At 49.0% G+C, this 16,751-nt stretch overlaps 1 protein-coding gene across 2 annotated transcripts in view; it reads left to right on the plus strand.

Annotated features, from left to right (window-relative positions):
* The window catches only part of Sh3rf3 (SH3 domain containing ring finger 3), a 235,681-nt gene that overhangs the window by 111,053 nt on the left and 107,877 nt on the right, over positions 1-16,751 (plus strand). For both annotated transcript variants that reach the window (XR_015448504.1, XM_004844734.3), the window contains exon 2: positions 15,432-15,707. Coding sequence is in view for 1 of the 2 variants with exons in the window: in XM_004844734.3 (XP_004844791.2) it covers positions 15,432-15,707 (276 nt within the window). In the remaining variant the exon portion in view is untranslated. The remainder of the gene's footprint in view (positions 1-15,431; positions 15,708-16,751) is intronic.

The raw sequence follows: 16,751 nt of genomic DNA on the forward strand, positions 1-16,751 counted from the left end.
CACTGGTCCTCAGGTCTGTTTCTTTGGCAGTACCATGCTGTTTTTATCACAGTAGCTTTGTAGTATAGTTGCAGGTTGGGGATTGTGATACCCCCTGCCATGTCTCTGTTGCCTAGAATTGCTTTTGCTATTCTGGGTCTCTTCTTGCTCCAAATGAATTTTTGGATTGTTTTCTCGAGGTCCATGAAGTATGCTGCTGGGATCTCAATTGGAATTGCATTAAATCTATATAGCAGTTTTGGAAGTATGGCCATTTTCACTATATTAATCCTTCCTCCCCAGGAGCAGGGGATGTCTGTCCATTTTCTGATATCATCTTCAATCTCTCTTTTCAGAGTGCCATAGTTTTCAGAGAAGAGGTCTTTGATTTCTTTTGTTAGGTTGAGTCCTAGGTATTTCAGTTTTTTGGATGCTATTGTGAAAGGAATTATTTGCCCTATTTCTCTCTCAGTGAGTCTGTCATTGGTGTAGAGGAAAGCTATTGATTTTTGTGTGTTGACCTTGTAACCAGCTCCTTGACTGAATTTGGTTATTAAGTCTAGAAGACTTTTGGTGGAGTTCTTGGGGTCTTCTATGTAGAGTATCATGTCATCTGAAAATAATGACAATTTGACTTCTTCACCTGCTTTGCCTCCTCCAGCAGGTTTCTGAGGTGGATGCAGATTCTGATGCTGCCCTGAGGAAGAAGGGACAGTGAGAGGCTGGCACCTCACCTCGGCTGGGCAGGGCAGTGCCCGGCTCCTTGAGGCACAGGGGGTAGGAGGCAGAAGGTGACACAAAGGGCAGGGGTGTGACAAGCTGGGCAGAGGATGCTTGTCCTTACTGTGGGCCCAGCCCCCACATGTGACCTGCCTTGACTTCACCTTTAGCTGATTTTGCAGTGTTTAGAGCAAAACAAGAGAAGAAGAGGAGTGATGGGAACATGGGTGGTTCTGGAAGTCTCCGGAGAACCTTCAGCTCTGATTCCAAATTATCCAGTGGATCAAGGTGACAGTTTGCTAGCATTGAGGAGACACCATAAGGAGACAACACTCTTATCTGGTAGTTAAAAGTGCTTAATCAAGCTGGGCATGGTGCTGCATGCTTATGATCTCAGCACTCTGGGAGACTGAGGCACACAGATCACAAGTTCTACTCCAGCGTGGGCAACTATGCAACTTACCAAGATCCTGTCTCAAAAAAGAAACAAACAAACAAAAAAATACAAATGGCTGGGGAAGTATCTCAGTGTGCGGGCCCTGGGTTCAATCCCAGTACCACCACCAAAATAAATGAATGAATAAATAAATAAATGTTTAATTGACTCTAAATGGGGAAAATGATTAAAACATTTAAAAAGCTCACAGGCAATAAGATGTATATAGTGTGCTGTGGGCTCCCGCTGGCACCATGGGGGCTTTGAGAGAACTTGGGGGAGAAGTCCCCTGCTCAGCATCAGCCCTGTTGGCAAGTGCCAGGCAGCAGCCAGCTCCATGGGCTTCAGAGAAGAAGGTGCCACTTCTTCAGGTGTGGGTGCATTTCACACATGACTTCAAAACTAAAGGAAAATGACAAAAACTTCCTGTGATTGTCTCCCTATCTCTTCTCTTTTTTTTTCCTCTCGCCTTCCCTCTCTCCCTCCTTCATTGTCTTGGTGAATCTCTGAGTTATCCAAGACTTCTACGCCACAGTTTTACAGTCATGCATGCTGTGTATATCATGAGTCTAAACAAACCTCCACCTTCCATCCAAATGCTGGGAGTGTGTATGTGTGTCAGCCCTCACGTAGCTGCATCTCTACTGTGTCTCACACAGGACCTGGCATGGAGGCTGTCAGCATGTCTGAAAGGATGGATGATAGACAAATTCGTGCATATGGAGGAAGGGAGGAGGGAAGTATAGTGGGTGGATAGGTCGATGAGGGCAGGGGGTGGAAGGTTGATGGATGGGTAGACACAAACATGGTGGATGGATGAACAGAGACATGGCTAGATAAAGGCAGAGATTTCAGATGTGTGCACAGGAACCCTGACAGCCTCAACATGCCTGAAGACTGTCTGTTCTCCCAGGCCCCCTCGGTACCCAGCTGCTGTTTAGGGGTTGCAGTTTCTGTGGTGAGGGCAGCAAGCTGGTTGCCTCTGTGTCTGTGGCACGCTGTGCGTACAGCAGTCCCCAGCGAGCACGTGTTCTGCCAGGTTGTGCCCTGTGTTGGTTGGTGGCAGCCTAAGCCCCACAGGGAAAGCCAGCATTTGGATATTTGTACTCTGTGTTGTTAACCTTGGTTTAAGATCATCTCCTCAGCTTTTCTGAGAGCAGGTAGAAGCTGTTTGTAAGATGACTGGAAGTTAAACTCACCATGTTCCATTCCTGGACCTCCGTCAGGACACAGGTGTTTTCTCTGGTGGACCAAGAACCCCGAGATGGGCTCAGGCCCTGGAGTTGTGTGCTGGGGAGATGGGATGTGGCCCACACACACCCTTCTTTTATCAGAAGCCTCACTCCCCGCCATGCCCAACCCTCCTCATGGAGAGGAGTCTGGTGACTTTCATGTGCCCCCACCAGACTCTTCCCTTCTCCTTAGGTAGAATTGCAGCCCCAGACACCAGCACCTCCCTTCCCCTCCCAGGATGTGCTTTTCCCCATTTTGCTGAGTGAGGGTCTTCAATATGCCATGTATTTTAACGCTTTATTCCATGTGTTCCTCTTTCCTGCTCTAAGCAGTACATTCCTAGGACAGAGATGGTTTTGTCGACTCCGTTCCTAACACATTAGTGGGTCCTAGACCTGGGTCTGGTACATAGGAGGGGCCAACAAATCCTTAGTAATCATGCAAATGCATTCATGAAAGTCCCAGGAAGTCTTTTCTTTGGGTTTTTGCCAATGGCACAGTGCAGTCCTAATGTCCCAGTGCTGGAGTTTGGATCTGTAGTCCCCAAGGCCTGTGTCAGAGGCCTGGTCCCTAAGGTGCTATCTGGAGGTGTTGGGACTTTTAGGAGATGGGCCTGGTGGTGAAGTGAGCTTACTGGGTGTCCTTGGAGGACTGTAGGGCCCAGCCCCTTCCTCTGGGCCTCACTTCGCCTTCACCAAAAGGTGAACAATTCCTTTGGAACACATGCCCATCAGGATGGGCTGTCTTACCACAGCCCCAAAGGCCATAAGGCCAAGCAACCGTGTACTGAGCCTGTGCGATTATGAGCTGGAATGAACCTTTCCCCTGTTTCAGTGGTCTTACGGTAGGTGTGTGTTTGGGCAATAGGACTGACATGCACCCTGCAGAGGCTGTGCCACATACCTGTGGCTCTGGGGAAGGTCTGGGCTCCTCTGCCTCTGCGGAAGGTGACTTCTGCCTCGAGGGTGGCACCTCCTCTGGCACCACCTCCACTGGGCATCCACACTTAATCACAACGTGACCAAGCCCAGCAGCAGCAGGTCCCAGGCTTTGATGTTCTGCTTCAGCTAGGAGGGAGGATGTGTGATTCATGCCAGGCTTTGCAGTCTTTTGTTGAGCACAGGTGTTGGCCAAGGGTCATGAGCTATACCATTCACACAGATCAGATGCATTTGTATCCTTCCACAATGTCAGGACTCAGTTTGGTTAGTACTCTGGAGGTCACTTGGTAGCCATGAGCTGAGCAACCACAGTTCTTTGGTTTCAGTCTTAATTACTGACATTGGTGACATTCAGTCACACCCCACACTGCACACCATGGTACATGGGTTGCAGAGCAGCTAAGAGAGGATACATGGTGGCTGTGGGGTCTGAAGATGCAGATCAGAAAGCCCAGGCAGAGCTGGACAGAGATGCACAAGATCCCCAAGGGGACTGGGTAAGATCCTAGACTGGGCAGAGCTGTTCTGTAGTTGGATCTGTGAGGTTGGAGCTGCTTCAAAGCCCACGTCCAGCTGGCAGGCAGTGTGAGCAGCTGTGTCATACAGGTCAGCCAAGCTGACACAGGGACAGGGAGCAGGAGTTGGGGTGGCTCGCCGGTTGGTCTCCTGAGAGGACCGGTCAGGTGCTACTTCTTGCCCCAGTGCTGGGGCCCCTGCTTTATATATGGTCCAGGTAAAGGGTGGATGGCAAGCTGTGCCTGGCTCTCTGCTATGATGTGTTCTGTGTCCATGTGCTCCTGATTTAATTTGATAATTCACAGTTGGTGATTTTATTAGCACAGTTCACATTTATGTGTTAGTTTATGTCTTATGGTTGTTCAGTGCATCTGGGGTTGTTCTTTTGATAAGTTCGACTGACATCTGGTGATTATCTACTGCACAGACGAGTCGCCAAGTCCTTCCACCCCAGCATCTGCATTCAAAATGCAGCAGACTGTGCTCTATAAGAGGAGCCACTGGGGACAAGGCACTCCTTGCAGACACAGCCTGCTCTACCACCAGGTGTGGCTGTAAACAGGAACAGCAGAGGTCCTTCACCTAGGAAGGAAGGAAGATGCTATGGCCTTGAGCCCTACAGCTGCCCCGTGGTGCCCTACTTTGTCTCCCTGGTGTCCGCAGCCTCGAGAGGTCACTGCCTGTGTGTCTTCCTGTGACCCTTGGCTCTGTCCTAGGAGCTGCTGTTCCTGGGCCATGTGTAGACCAGGTGTCACCAACTCCCCATTCCCTCCAGCTGTACCTTGTCTCTGGCCTTGAGGCAGCTCCCAGCCCTGCAGTGCAGTATGGACTGAGGCAAGACCACACAGGCAGGTCCCCTGCTGCCTCTGACCCAACTGTTCCAGGATGCAGGGGACGAGACTCCTCTATGCCTGCACAAAGACTGTTCTACCTCTGGGACCTGGGCCCACTGTGCTGAGGAGGGCTGCATGCTGTGAGCATGCTCTCACTGCTCAGAAGGGGTGTGTGCACCCCACTCCTGTGGTGTTTCCTGCAGGTTCCGTGGAAGCTGGGACCTTGCCCCTGGCTGGCATGGGCAGTGGAGAAAGGCCCCAGGAGCACCTTTTCTATGTGAATCGTGCCCTTACAAATGCACTGAAGTGTATCCGCCCCCAGGATACATGATCAGAAACAGCAGATTCCTCTGAGCCCTTCTGGTGGGGTGAAGTGAGCTGTGGTGGCGGCCGTGCACACAAGTGAGGGTACGGCTTGCTGGGCATCTGGTCCCTCTGGGCTGGGCTGTGGCTCTGTCCTAGAGCGCTTCCAGCAGAGACCTCAGTCTCAACCCCGATCCAGGTCCCCCGCTGGACATTACCTGGGGCCTCGCCTCACAGGAGGTCAGCCTAGTCCTGCACCTGGAAGATGAGGTGAGAACTCTCAGGTCTGGGCCTCCCCTGCCTGCAGCTGAGAGTTCAGGTCCAGTGATTTGCTTTACATCTGACAAGCATTATCAATGCATTCCTGTTTACATGTTCTCATTGCACTGAGGCTGAAATGCATGGGAAACTGAATGTGACCAATCAGGTTCAGGGGCTTTTGTATCAGATTTTTTAAAAAAAGTTTTAAGAAACCCATTGGGTTTCTTGCTTTTAAAAACACCAAATGGGCCTAGCCGGATTGTCTGAAAGCATGGACTTGAGATCCAGTTCACAGGAAACAGAGGGAGACAGCACACAGAACCTTAGGCAGGTTGGGAAGATGCGTCCACTGCAGCCAGACCCACCACCGCTGTAAACCAATCGCACCAGTTCATTGATCATGACCTGTGGGTCTGGGGCTGCTGCAGGGTACATCAAGGAGTTACAGCAAAATGTGCTGCCCATCTTGCAGAGCCTAAAATAGCTTTTATCTTTTTAACAGAAAAAGTTTGCCGACCTTGCATAGAAGTTAGGGACACAAACTGGGTTCAGACTGCAGGGGTTTGACCCTCTGTGACTCTTGAGCAAGTGGCTTGCCCACTTGGTGACTTGGTTTCCCCCGCTGCAAATGTAGATAGTAATATTTCCAGTGAACTAATGTTAATGATATTTACAATAATAACTGTCATAACTTCACTAATAGACAACTGCCTCCTGAAGTTGCTATGAAGACCAGAAGAATTACCTTTCAAACATGCTGAGAATGGTTTCTTTCTTTTTTTTTTTTTTTTCCCATTGGGAATTGTACCTTTATATAATGCATCCTGGTTCTTATTTTTTCCCCATTCCTAGCCCTCCCTTCACCCCCTCCACCCTTCCCTATTTACAAAGACTTTATTTCCATTTTTTCCATTTCTCAGCATTTTTTCCTTTCCCTTCTTTCCTTTCCCCTGCCCCTCCCACTACCCCTACCCCTTTGGACCTTTTCTTCCTATTTTGCATTATTGATTATTCATTCTAATCATTGGTCCATTTTAGGTATACAATATAATGACATTCATCATTGGAAATTTGCACCTTTACATAGTCTCTCTTGGTTCTTATTTTTCACCCTTGCCCAGCCCTCCCTTCAACCCCTCCATTCCTCCCTATTTAAAAAGATTTTGTTCCTATTTTTCCATTTTCTCATATTAATCCCATTCCCTTCTATCCTTTCCCCTAGCCCTCCCACTTCCTTCCCCTTTGCCCCTTTTCTTCCTATTTCACATGACCTATTATACACTGAGTCCTTATTTACACTTTCAGTTTCTCACACGAGAGAAACTATTTGGTATTTATACATGTGTGTCCTATTTATTTCACTTAAGAGTATCACTTCAAGGTGCATCCACTTAGCTATAAATGTCTCTAATTTCTCATTTTTGATGGCTGAGTAGTACTCGGTTTTATTTTAAAAATCCCACATTTTCTTTATCCAGTCTCCAGTTGATGGGCATTTGGGCTGTTTCCAAGTTTTAGCTATGACAAACTGTGCTGCTGTGAACATGGGCGCACATATATCACTGTGGTATGATTCTTTTAATTCTTTGGGGAAGAGCCCCAGCAGTGGAATAGTGGGGTCAAATGGGACTTCCAGTCCTAGTTCTTTGGGGTATCTCCATACTGATTTCCACAGTGGTTGCACCAGTCTACACTCCCACCAGCAGTGGAGCAGGGTTCCTCTTTCCCCACAGCCCCGCCAGCATTTGTTATTGGTTGATTTCATGATAGCAGCCATTCTTTCTGGAGTGAAGTGGAATCTCAGAGTTGTTTTCATTTGCACCTCTCAAATGACCAGTGATGTTGAACATTTTTTCATGTATTTATTTGCTATTTCTACTTCTTTGTCTGAGAAATGTCTGTTCATTTCAGATGCCCGTTTTCAGATTGGGTCTTTAAATTTGGGAGGTCTGATCTTTTTAAGTTCTTTATAGATTGGAGATAGTAGACCTGTGTCTGAGGAAGAGCAGGTGAAGATTTTTTCCCACACTGTGGGTTGTCTGTTCACACTTCTAGTGGTTTCTCTTTCTATGCAGAAGCTTTTTAATAAGAAGAGATCCCATTTGTTGATCGTTTGTGCTAGTTCATGGGCAACTGAGGTTTTGTTCATAAAATCTTTTCCTACACCAATGTCTTCAAGGGTTCTACCTAACCTCTGTTCCAACTGGTTCAGAGTTTCTGTTTTAATATTTAGGTCTTTAATCCATTTTGATTTTAGTTTAGTGCATGGCGAGAGATATAGGTGTAGTTTTAATCTTTGGCAAGTTGAAGCCCAATTTTTCCAGCACCATTTATTAAAGAGACTATCTTTCCTCCAGTGAGGGTGTTTGGCTCCTTTGTCGAAGATGAGATGGCTGAGTGTGTCTGGCATTGTTTCTGCATCTTCTAATCTGTTCCACTGGTCCTCAGGTCTGTTTCTTTGGCAGTACCATGCTGTTTTTATCACAGTAGCTTTGTAGTATAGTTGCAGGTTGGGGATTGTGATACCCCCTGCCATGTCTCTGTTGCCTAGAATTGCTTTTGCTATTCTGGGTCTCTTCTTGCTCCAAATGAATTTTTGGATTGTTTTCTCGAGGTCCATGAAGTATGCTGCTGGGATCTCAATTGGAATTGCATTAAATCTATATAGCAGTTTTGGAAGTATGGCCATTTTCACTATATTAATCCTTCCTCCCCAGGAGCAGGGGATGTCTGTCCATTTTCTGATATCATCTTCAATCTCTCTTTTCAGAGTGCCATAGTTTTCAGAGTGCCATAGTTTTCAGAGAAGAGGTCTTTGATTTCTTTCGTTAGGATGATTCCTAGGTATTTCAGTTTTTTGGATGCTATTGTGAAAGGAATTATTTGCCCTATTTCTCTCTCAGTGAGTCTGTCATTGGTGTAGAGGAAAGCTATTGATTTTTGTGTGTTGACCTTGTAACCAGCTCCTTGACTGAATTTGGTTATTAAGTCTAGAAGACTTTTGGTGGAGTTCTTGGGGTCTTCTATATAGAGTATATGTCATCTGCAAATAATGACAATTTGACTTCTTCATTACCTATCTTTATTCATTTTATTTCTTTCTCTTGTCTAATTGCTGTGGCTAATGTTTCCAGAACTATATTGAACAAGAGTGGTGATAGTGGACATCCTTGTCTTGTTCCTGATTTGAATGTGAAGGATTTCAGGTTTTGACCATTTAGTATGATATTGGCTGTTGGTTTTTCATAGATGGCTTCTATCAGTTTGAGGTAGAGACCATCTATTCCAATTTTTTGTAGGGTTTTTATCATAAATGCATGTTGGATTTTGTCAAATGCTTTTTCTGCATGTATTGAGATGATCGTATGGTTTTTGTCCTTGGCTCTATTGATATAGTGTATTACATTGATTGATTTGCATATGTTGAACCATCCCTGCATCCCTGGGATGAATCCCACTTGATCAGGGTGTATGATCTTCTTGATGATCTTCTGCATTCTGTTTGCCATTATCTTATTAAGGATTTTTGCATCTATGTTCATTAGTGAGATTGGCCTATAGTTCTCTTTTTCAGTTGGGTCTTTCTCTGCTTTGGGGATCAAGGTGATACTTGCTTCCAGGAATGAATTTGGGAGTATTGCTTCCCTTTCAATTTCATTGAACAGTTTAAACAGTAGTGGCAGCAGTTCCTCTCTAAATGTCTTGTAGAATTCAGCAGTGAAGCCATCAGGGCCTGGGCTTTTCTTAGTTGTTAAGTTTTTAATTACATTTTCAATTTCATTGGTTGATATTGGGTTGTTCAGAATTTTTAGGTCTTCTTCATTCAACTTTGGTAATTCATATGCATCTAGGAATCTGTCCATTTCTTCTGTGTTGTCCATCTTATTGGCGTATAGGTCTGGAGGTAGGTATTGATGATCCTCTGTATTTCTACTGGGTCTGTTGTAATTTCACCCTTTTCATTCCTAATTGCATGGATTTGGGCCTTTTCTTTCCTTTTTCTGACAAGGTTGGCTAAAGGTTTGTCAATGTTGTTGATTCTTTCGAAGAACCAACTGTTGGCTTCATTGATTTTTTGTATCAATCTCTTTGTCTCCATTGCATTGATTTCTCCTCTGATCTTTATAATTTCCTCCCTTGTATGAGCTTCGGGGTTGTCCTGCTCTTCTTTTTCTAGAAGCTTGAGGTTCAGCATCAGGTTGTTTAAGTGGGCTTGTTCTGTTTTCCTAATATGCATATTCACTGCTATGAATTTCCCTCGTAAGACTGCTTTCATTGTGTCCCATAGATTCCGATATGTTGTGTTGTCATTGTCATTTAACTGAAGGAACTGTCTGATTTCTTCTTTAATTTCCTCTGTGACCCATTGGTTATTCAGAAGTGTGTTGTTCAATTTCCACATGTTTATGAAATTTTTTTAGTTTCTTTTGCTATGGATCTCCAATTTCATCGCACTATGGTCTGATAATATACAGGGGATAACTTCAATTCCTTTGCACTTACTTAAACATGTTCTGTGTGTGAGTGTGTGGTCTATTTTGGAGAATGACCCATGTGCAGCTGAGAAGAATGTGTATTCTGATTTTGTGGGGTGGAAGACTCTGTAAACATCTGTTCAGTTCATTTGTTCAAGAGTTCGATTGAGTTCTAGTATTTCATTGTTTATTTTTAGTCTAGTTGATCTATTTGTGACAGTGGGGTGTTGAGGTCCCCCACTACAATTGTATTAGTGCATATATGACTTTTCATGTCCGTTAGTACTTGTTTTATATAGTTGGGTGCACTAGTGTTTGGTGCATAGATATTTATGATTGTCATCTCTTCCTCTTGGATTGTTCCCTTTACAAGGATGTAGTGTCCTTCTTCGTCTCTCTTAATCAGTGTTGGTTTGAAATCTACTTGATCTGCCAAGAGGATAGCTACTCCTGCTTTTTTTGGGGTTCCTGTCGCATGGAGTATTGTTTTCCACCCTTTAACTTTCAGTCTATGAGTTTCCTTTTGAATTGTGTTTCTTGTATGCAGCATATTGTTGTATTTTGCTTCTTGACCCAGAGAATGGTTTCTGACAAGAGGCAAGTGTGTTTAATTTTTAAAGTTAGGAACAAGTGTCTCTAAGACTGCAGCAAAGTCCAGCCACTGTCATTCTCAGACAACTCCTCATTTGAAGACTGATTCACTGTTGGTGCACCTGCCACAAAGAAAGCCACTCCGTGGGCATCCGGGTTCCCTGTTTGCTGAGGTCCCAGAGCACTGTGGCCTGGATGTGTGGGCACTGACTGGACTGGCAGAAGGAGGGATTTGACCAGGGCTCCACTGCTCTCTGGCCCTCTTCAGGGCTGATTGTTACCAGCTGTTCCTTAGTTCAGCCCTCTCAGCCTACTCCACTGGTGATAAGAGTGTTGGAGCACAGAGCAGGGGAACACAGGAAGGCAGTGCACAGCCGGAGCCCATTGGACCAACCCGAGGAGTGTAAGGGGCATTGTTCATAGAGAGGAGAATTGGCCCAGGTTTGCAGTTTCCTCCCTTTTATGGACCTACATTCTGGGGAAATAACAGGGAATTTCCCTTAGCCCAGGCCCCAACCCAGGCCACTGGTGTGCAAGTCTATGTCCTTGTCAACCTGAATAATCATGGTGTGTCCTGAGAGTAATGAGTGAACTTTGTTTGTGATAGGAATATAACCATAGTAAACCGTGGGCACGGGTGATTCTAAGGCATGATGAGGAGAACTGTGTAGGACGCCTTGAAGCTGCAGTCCCTGCTGGAGGCTGAGCAGGCAGTGGCATCACCCCGAGGGTGGGCAGGCCTGTGCAGACAGGTTCCTGCACAGCACGTCTGTGTGGTCTGTGCATGGGCACAGTTCAAGAAGAGTCTTCGGGAGTAGCTCCTGTCCCCAGCATGAGCAACCCAGACCCCCCTTCATGACCTCTGGCTTTGTGAGTTTATTCGTTGATTAGGACTCCACAAAGATGACTCTGTTTTGATTCTGATGACTTTTAATCATCTGGTGGGTCTTTTGAGCTCACACTTGGTGTGGGCTGACAGTGGGGCGCCATATAACAGCAAGGAGCCACATATATGTGGCCACAGAAAGTTGAGGTTTGGATCAGCACCAACAGAGAAGAGCCACATAATGATTTAAAAAAGATGAAAGTAACTTTATTATAAAAGTACAGCAGACATGAGCATAGTCAAATAATATATTATCATACAGCGACACAGCACCAAAGATGAAGAGGAATCCTGTGGGAAAGGATCTTGCATGAGATGGATCTGTCAGTAGGTGAGAGAGAAAACACCACACCACATTTAGTTCCTCAATTTCTCAAGTACTGTGTTCAGACAAAGGTGCCAACAGGTCTGCATGGCTGGAAGGGAGCTTTCCCAGCCTTGGCTAGAAACAAGGACATACACACTAATAGTGTACTCAAGGCTCTCTGTAAAGAACATTTCTTTCCCAAGGCTGAGTAGCCAGCCCCTCCTTGTAAGAAATAGCATGGAGCCAAGTTCACCTAGTGTATACACCCATTTCATTAACTCTCATTATTTTAACCCTTTTCTTGATCCTCTGCTGCCCATGGAAGGCGTAGGCAGGGACAGCAGGTTCTCACAGAGACCAGCTTCTCCACTTCATTGCAGCCTCCACTGCATGAGTGTGATCCCCTAGAGTTGCCTGCTGTGTGTTTGTGTGTGTGTGTCTGTGTGTGTGTGTTGAGTGAGGGCCATCTCCTCTCAACAGGGTAGGACGTTAAGCCAGAGGAAGATCTGTGTACCACATCCACGTAATGAGCTGTGAAATCGACATTCTGGGTTTTAATTATTATTGTGCCTTGCGGGAGTAGCTGGTGTGCATTGTGCTGTAGGCATCTCGGGCTCTTCCCACCTTTGGCTTTTATTTCTTTCCTTAGTGGTGGCTTCACAGCAGTGTTGGGGACACCCCACTGTGCTATAGGGGTGTCTGTCTGTGGGCAGAAAGACTGGCTCAGCGTGCCTGGTTGGCCCCTGGGCTGGGATGATGGCACAAACCTCAGGACCTGGGCAGCACAGTAAGTCTGCAGGAATCTCTTCCCGTAGAGCTCAGGGTCCCTAAGCCTCACAGGCACTGAGGATATAAGGCGGAGGTGTCCCAGGTCCCTGTCTCTGAGCAGGTCCTGACAGCCCTGTGGGGTCCCAGCTCCTCTGCCCTATGTGAGCTGCCTCCTCCCTGACCTCATGTTTTGCCCTCAAACACGGACCCTGGGTCTTAGGTTCCTGCCTTTCTGTGCTATTCTCTGTTCAGCGCTGGGCAGATGGGGTGAGGAGTGGGCACCATTCCCTTGCCCTCAGCTTCCCCTCACCCCTGCCTCCCTCTTCCTCTCCCTCCTCCTTTCCCGCTTCCTCGCCCTCCTCGTCCTCCTCCCAGCCTTGGGAGCCCAGTGTGTGCATGATGGGAAGGAGCTCCATGTGTGAAACCCTGCAGGCCCCAGGACCACGTCCTCCCTGGAAGTAGACACTTCTTGTGGTGGCTGGAAAGGACAGGTGCCGGCAGTGGCTGTGGCTGCTGTGTTGAGGAGCCTGGATCCGAGAGTGGTGAGGGAGTGCTGGGAGCTTATACTCACACAGCGGGCTGCACTAGTTTGGCTTGAGGCGTGGTGGGGATAGAGGAGTAGGACTGAAGGGTCCCCAAGAGCCTGGACATGGAGCCCATGGAGTGCCCTTGCTTGGCAGCTGGTGGAGTCCATGGTCAGGGCCAGGGCTGCAGAGCAGGCTCACAGCAGGTGCTGGCAGGGTGAGCTTGTGGGGTTCTCTACAGAGCTCCCCAGAGCAGCAACTGCGGAGGAAAGTGGAACTGGAGTGTGCCCAGAGACACTGGGCAGGCAAAGCTTGTATGTGATCATGGTGGGTGACCTCGGGCCAGGGTTCAGATGAGGGGCCCCAAAACACCTGCCTACCAGGTTGGGAAGACAGTGACACAGTTTCCCTGTCCCCTGCCCTGCTCTCCCAGCCACACTGGGCAGGTGGGGGCCACAGCATACACTGTGGTGTGAATGGTGTTTGTGCAGGCAGCCTCTGTCATCTATCTAGAGGACTCTGGGATGGGTGTAGTGGGGCCAGGCATCCCCATCATGCTGGGCAGCATGAGAGCTGCAGGGGATGCAGAGCTCAGGCTCGCCTGCTCACCCACTGACAACAGTAGTGAGAATGACCAGTCAGCCACAAGGCTGAGGCCCTGGGACACTGCTTGGGTGCCCACAGCCAAAGGAGCAGGGGTGGGCTCTGTGTGACCTTTGTGCCCTGGCAGAGCAGCTTTTCAAGCTTCATGTGGTCCTTTTCTTCTGTTCCTTAAAACCTTCTCCTTGGATGTGAACCCAAGCTTCTCCTTGTAGCCCTGGTGAAAATATGGCTGTCATGAAAATAAATGTTGTATTTAACTTTTAAAATAATGGTAAGCTAAGTTGAAATAGAACAAGAAAGTCACCCTGGCTGGATGTAGTGATGAATTCTATAATCCCAGCTACTCACGAGGCTGAGGTAGGAGTGTCACAAGTTCAAGGGCAGCCTGAGCAACCTAGTGAGACTCAGTCTCAAAAAAACAAAACAAAACAGGAAGGGAAGAAGGAAAGAAGGAAGGGAGGGAGAGAAAGAGGGAGGGAGGGATACCCTGTCTTTTTGCAGACTCACACTAACAGGCCCTGGGCCCCCTGCCCTAGCCTGCCGACATCCTGCCTGGTGATCCATGTTGCTGGGTGTCTTTGTGTTGGGGTGAGTGCAGCCTCCCTGACCTCTACTCTGCAGGTATTAACGCAATGTGACAGCTGACAAAGTCTTCAGACATCCTACTCACTGCCTGTGAATCCCTTTGCCCTGGCTGGCCAGCCTTGTGTGACAGCGGTATCCTGGTGGCCCTCAACAGTGGTTTGCTGCCGGCCCACAGCTTCCTGGTGGTTCACAGTGGTGGTGTCCCAGTGGCTTGTGGTGGCTGAGCTGGAGCACTTGTGTCCTGATTTGTCTCCCTTTGGTTGTCTCTGAAAGCCAGGCTGTGGCAGCCTATGCTCCTTGCACCACTGTCCAGGGTGAGGGTCCTGGATCCGTGCTGGTTTTCCTCTCCACGCCCTCTAGCCTGCCCTGCCCTGGCCAGCCAGTGGCTGCCTCTCCTGCCAGTTGGTCTCCCTACCACCATCTGACATCCAACTGCTGTGCCTGAGATTCCATGTCTGGGGTCCCAGCTACATGGTGGCTTCTGTGTTCTGCTGCTCATGGTTTGGGCTGCTGCTGATGGTTTGAACACTGCAGGGGCCATGGTACAGGCAGCCTGGTGCAAAAGCTCAGCTTCAGGAGGTGCGTGTCACAGCACAGAGCTCCTCTGCACAGACAGGGCTGCTGGCAAAGCCCACTGCTGGGCTGGTGCTGCCAGCCATAAGAAAGTGGAGCCCACATAGCCCAGTGTCTGCAGCATGGGGCCAGCGGGAGGAGCTCAGGGGTGGCTGCAGCACTAGGCTGAGCCTCAGGACTGTTCAGGGTGGAAGGCAGATGGGGAGTGGGTGTCTCAGGACTGACTGAGGTTTGAGACCAAAGCAGGTGGCTTCATCTGGGGTGAGATGGGTGGACTGCTCACCCTTGATGGAATGGCAGGAGGAGCCTCTGACCAAGGGATAGGACTAAACTCTTGTAGTCATGTGTCTGGACCAGACAGCTGTATGTGACAAAAAGCATGTGTCATGGCCTGTGGGGGTCTGTGATGGGGACCAAAGGTCCCTGGCCTGGGCCTGGTGAGTGTGTATGGCTTCTTGAGCCTACAGAGTAGGGGGGTGGTGCAGCATGATCTATGAGGTGGGGTGTGAGCCTGGAACCCCTATGTCCTGAGTTAAGGGGTTAGGAGGCAAAGCAAAGTTCCATCCGGTAATAAGGCCTGAGAATCTGGTGGCTTTGTCCAGAACATCCCTGGGAAAATGCAGCCAGTGTGTATCAGTTCAGCACAGAGCAGTGGGTGGGGGAGAACTCACACCTGTAGCCCCCTGGGTGTGGGCAGGTTGCCCATGGACTTAGCCCCTCAAGGTGAGGGAGGGCAGTTCTCACTGTAATGAGGACCCTGTCTGGCCCAGGCTGGGAGGACTGGACTCCTGGACAGGCTGTCTTCTCCCTGGGACACAGAGGGCCCCTGGAAACCCGGGCCACCCAGCAGGTGCCTCGCCATTCCAATGACCCTGTACTGTCTTCTTCTTTTTCCAGAGCCTGTCCCAGCTCCCATATGGCAAGGCCCTCTATAGCTACGAGGGGAAGGAGCCTGGGGACCTCAAGTTCAACAAGGGGGATGTCATCATCCTGCGGCACCGGGTGGATGAGCACTGGTTCCACGGTGAACTGCATGGCACACGGGGCTTCCTCCCAGCCAGCTACGTCCAATGCCTCCGGCCCCTGCCTCAAGCCCCGCCCCAGGGCACAGCACTGTATGACTTTGAGATGAAGGACCGTGACCAGGATCAAGACTGCCTGACTTTCACCAAGGTAGGGTCCACCAGAGATTGTGTCCACCACAGCTGTGCCCAGGGCAATGACACAGCCTCCCTACCACTGGGGCACTGATACCTGATGTCCACGAGGTTTGCTGGAGGATGTTGGAGGGACAGGGTGGCACATGGCCCCTCCACGGTGAACTCAGAGCTCAAGGTCTTGGGTGCCAAATGGGCTGGCCACTGGGCCCATTACCCAGCCTGGTTCTCAGCACTGTTGCAAGTACCTGGTGAGACCTTCCAGGGCTGTGGGCTCCTGAGGACCCTGCTCAGACCCGGGTCAGCCACAGGAACTAATGGCTCCAGGGCCTTGAATCACAGCTGAGCTGCAGGGGCAGAGGCTGCACAGCCCTGCGGAGCTCTCCAGAAGAGCCAGTCATATAGCTGGCCTGGCTACAGGCCCCTGGATCCCCTTGGTTCATTATCAATTCATTTGCAGCCCTCAAGGTCCAGGGGAAGGAGCTGGAGGCTGGCTCTCCACACAGGTCTTCCTCCTCCTCTTCCTCCTCCTCCCCCTCCTCCCCCTCCTCCCCCTCCTCCCCCTCCTCTTCCTCCTCCTCCTCCTCCTCCTTCTCCTCCCTCTCCTCCCTCTCCTCCTCTTCCTCTTCCTCATTGTCTTTGGTCCTTCTGCCCCCTGCACCCCCACAGTTGTGAGTCACAAGCTTAGGATTCTACCTCACCTCTGCTGTGAGGCTGGGTCCTACTGCCATCCCTACCCCAGCAGCAAGTGCTCCGAGGACTGCATGAGTCCGTGCATACCACATTTGAGTGAAACTGGCAGGTCCCACACTGCCTGCTGTTTATGTCTTGTTCTATTGTTCAGCCTGACAGTGAATAATGTGTTTCATTCAGGGATCCAACTTGTCCTTCCTTCCTTTCATCAAGGTGTTCAAATGCTAATACCCATTGTCACCTGGCTGGTGCTGCTTCTCTGAAGCCAGAGAGTCACCCTCCTCCCTTAGTCTGGTGCCTGGGTGGTTGCTTCCAAGCCTAGTTTGCTTCCCCTCCTTGAGAGACCCAGGAGCCTCAGTGTTCTGTG

The sequence above is a fragment of the Heterocephalus glaber genome, unplaced genomic scaffold, assembly GCF_053883595.1.
Source record: "Heterocephalus glaber isolate CG9 unplaced genomic scaffold, H.glaber_assembly_v1.0 deba00000470, whole genome shotgun sequence".
In the NCBI taxonomy this organism is placed as follows: domain Eukaryota; kingdom Metazoa; phylum Chordata; class Mammalia; order Rodentia; family Bathyergidae; genus Heterocephalus; species Heterocephalus glaber.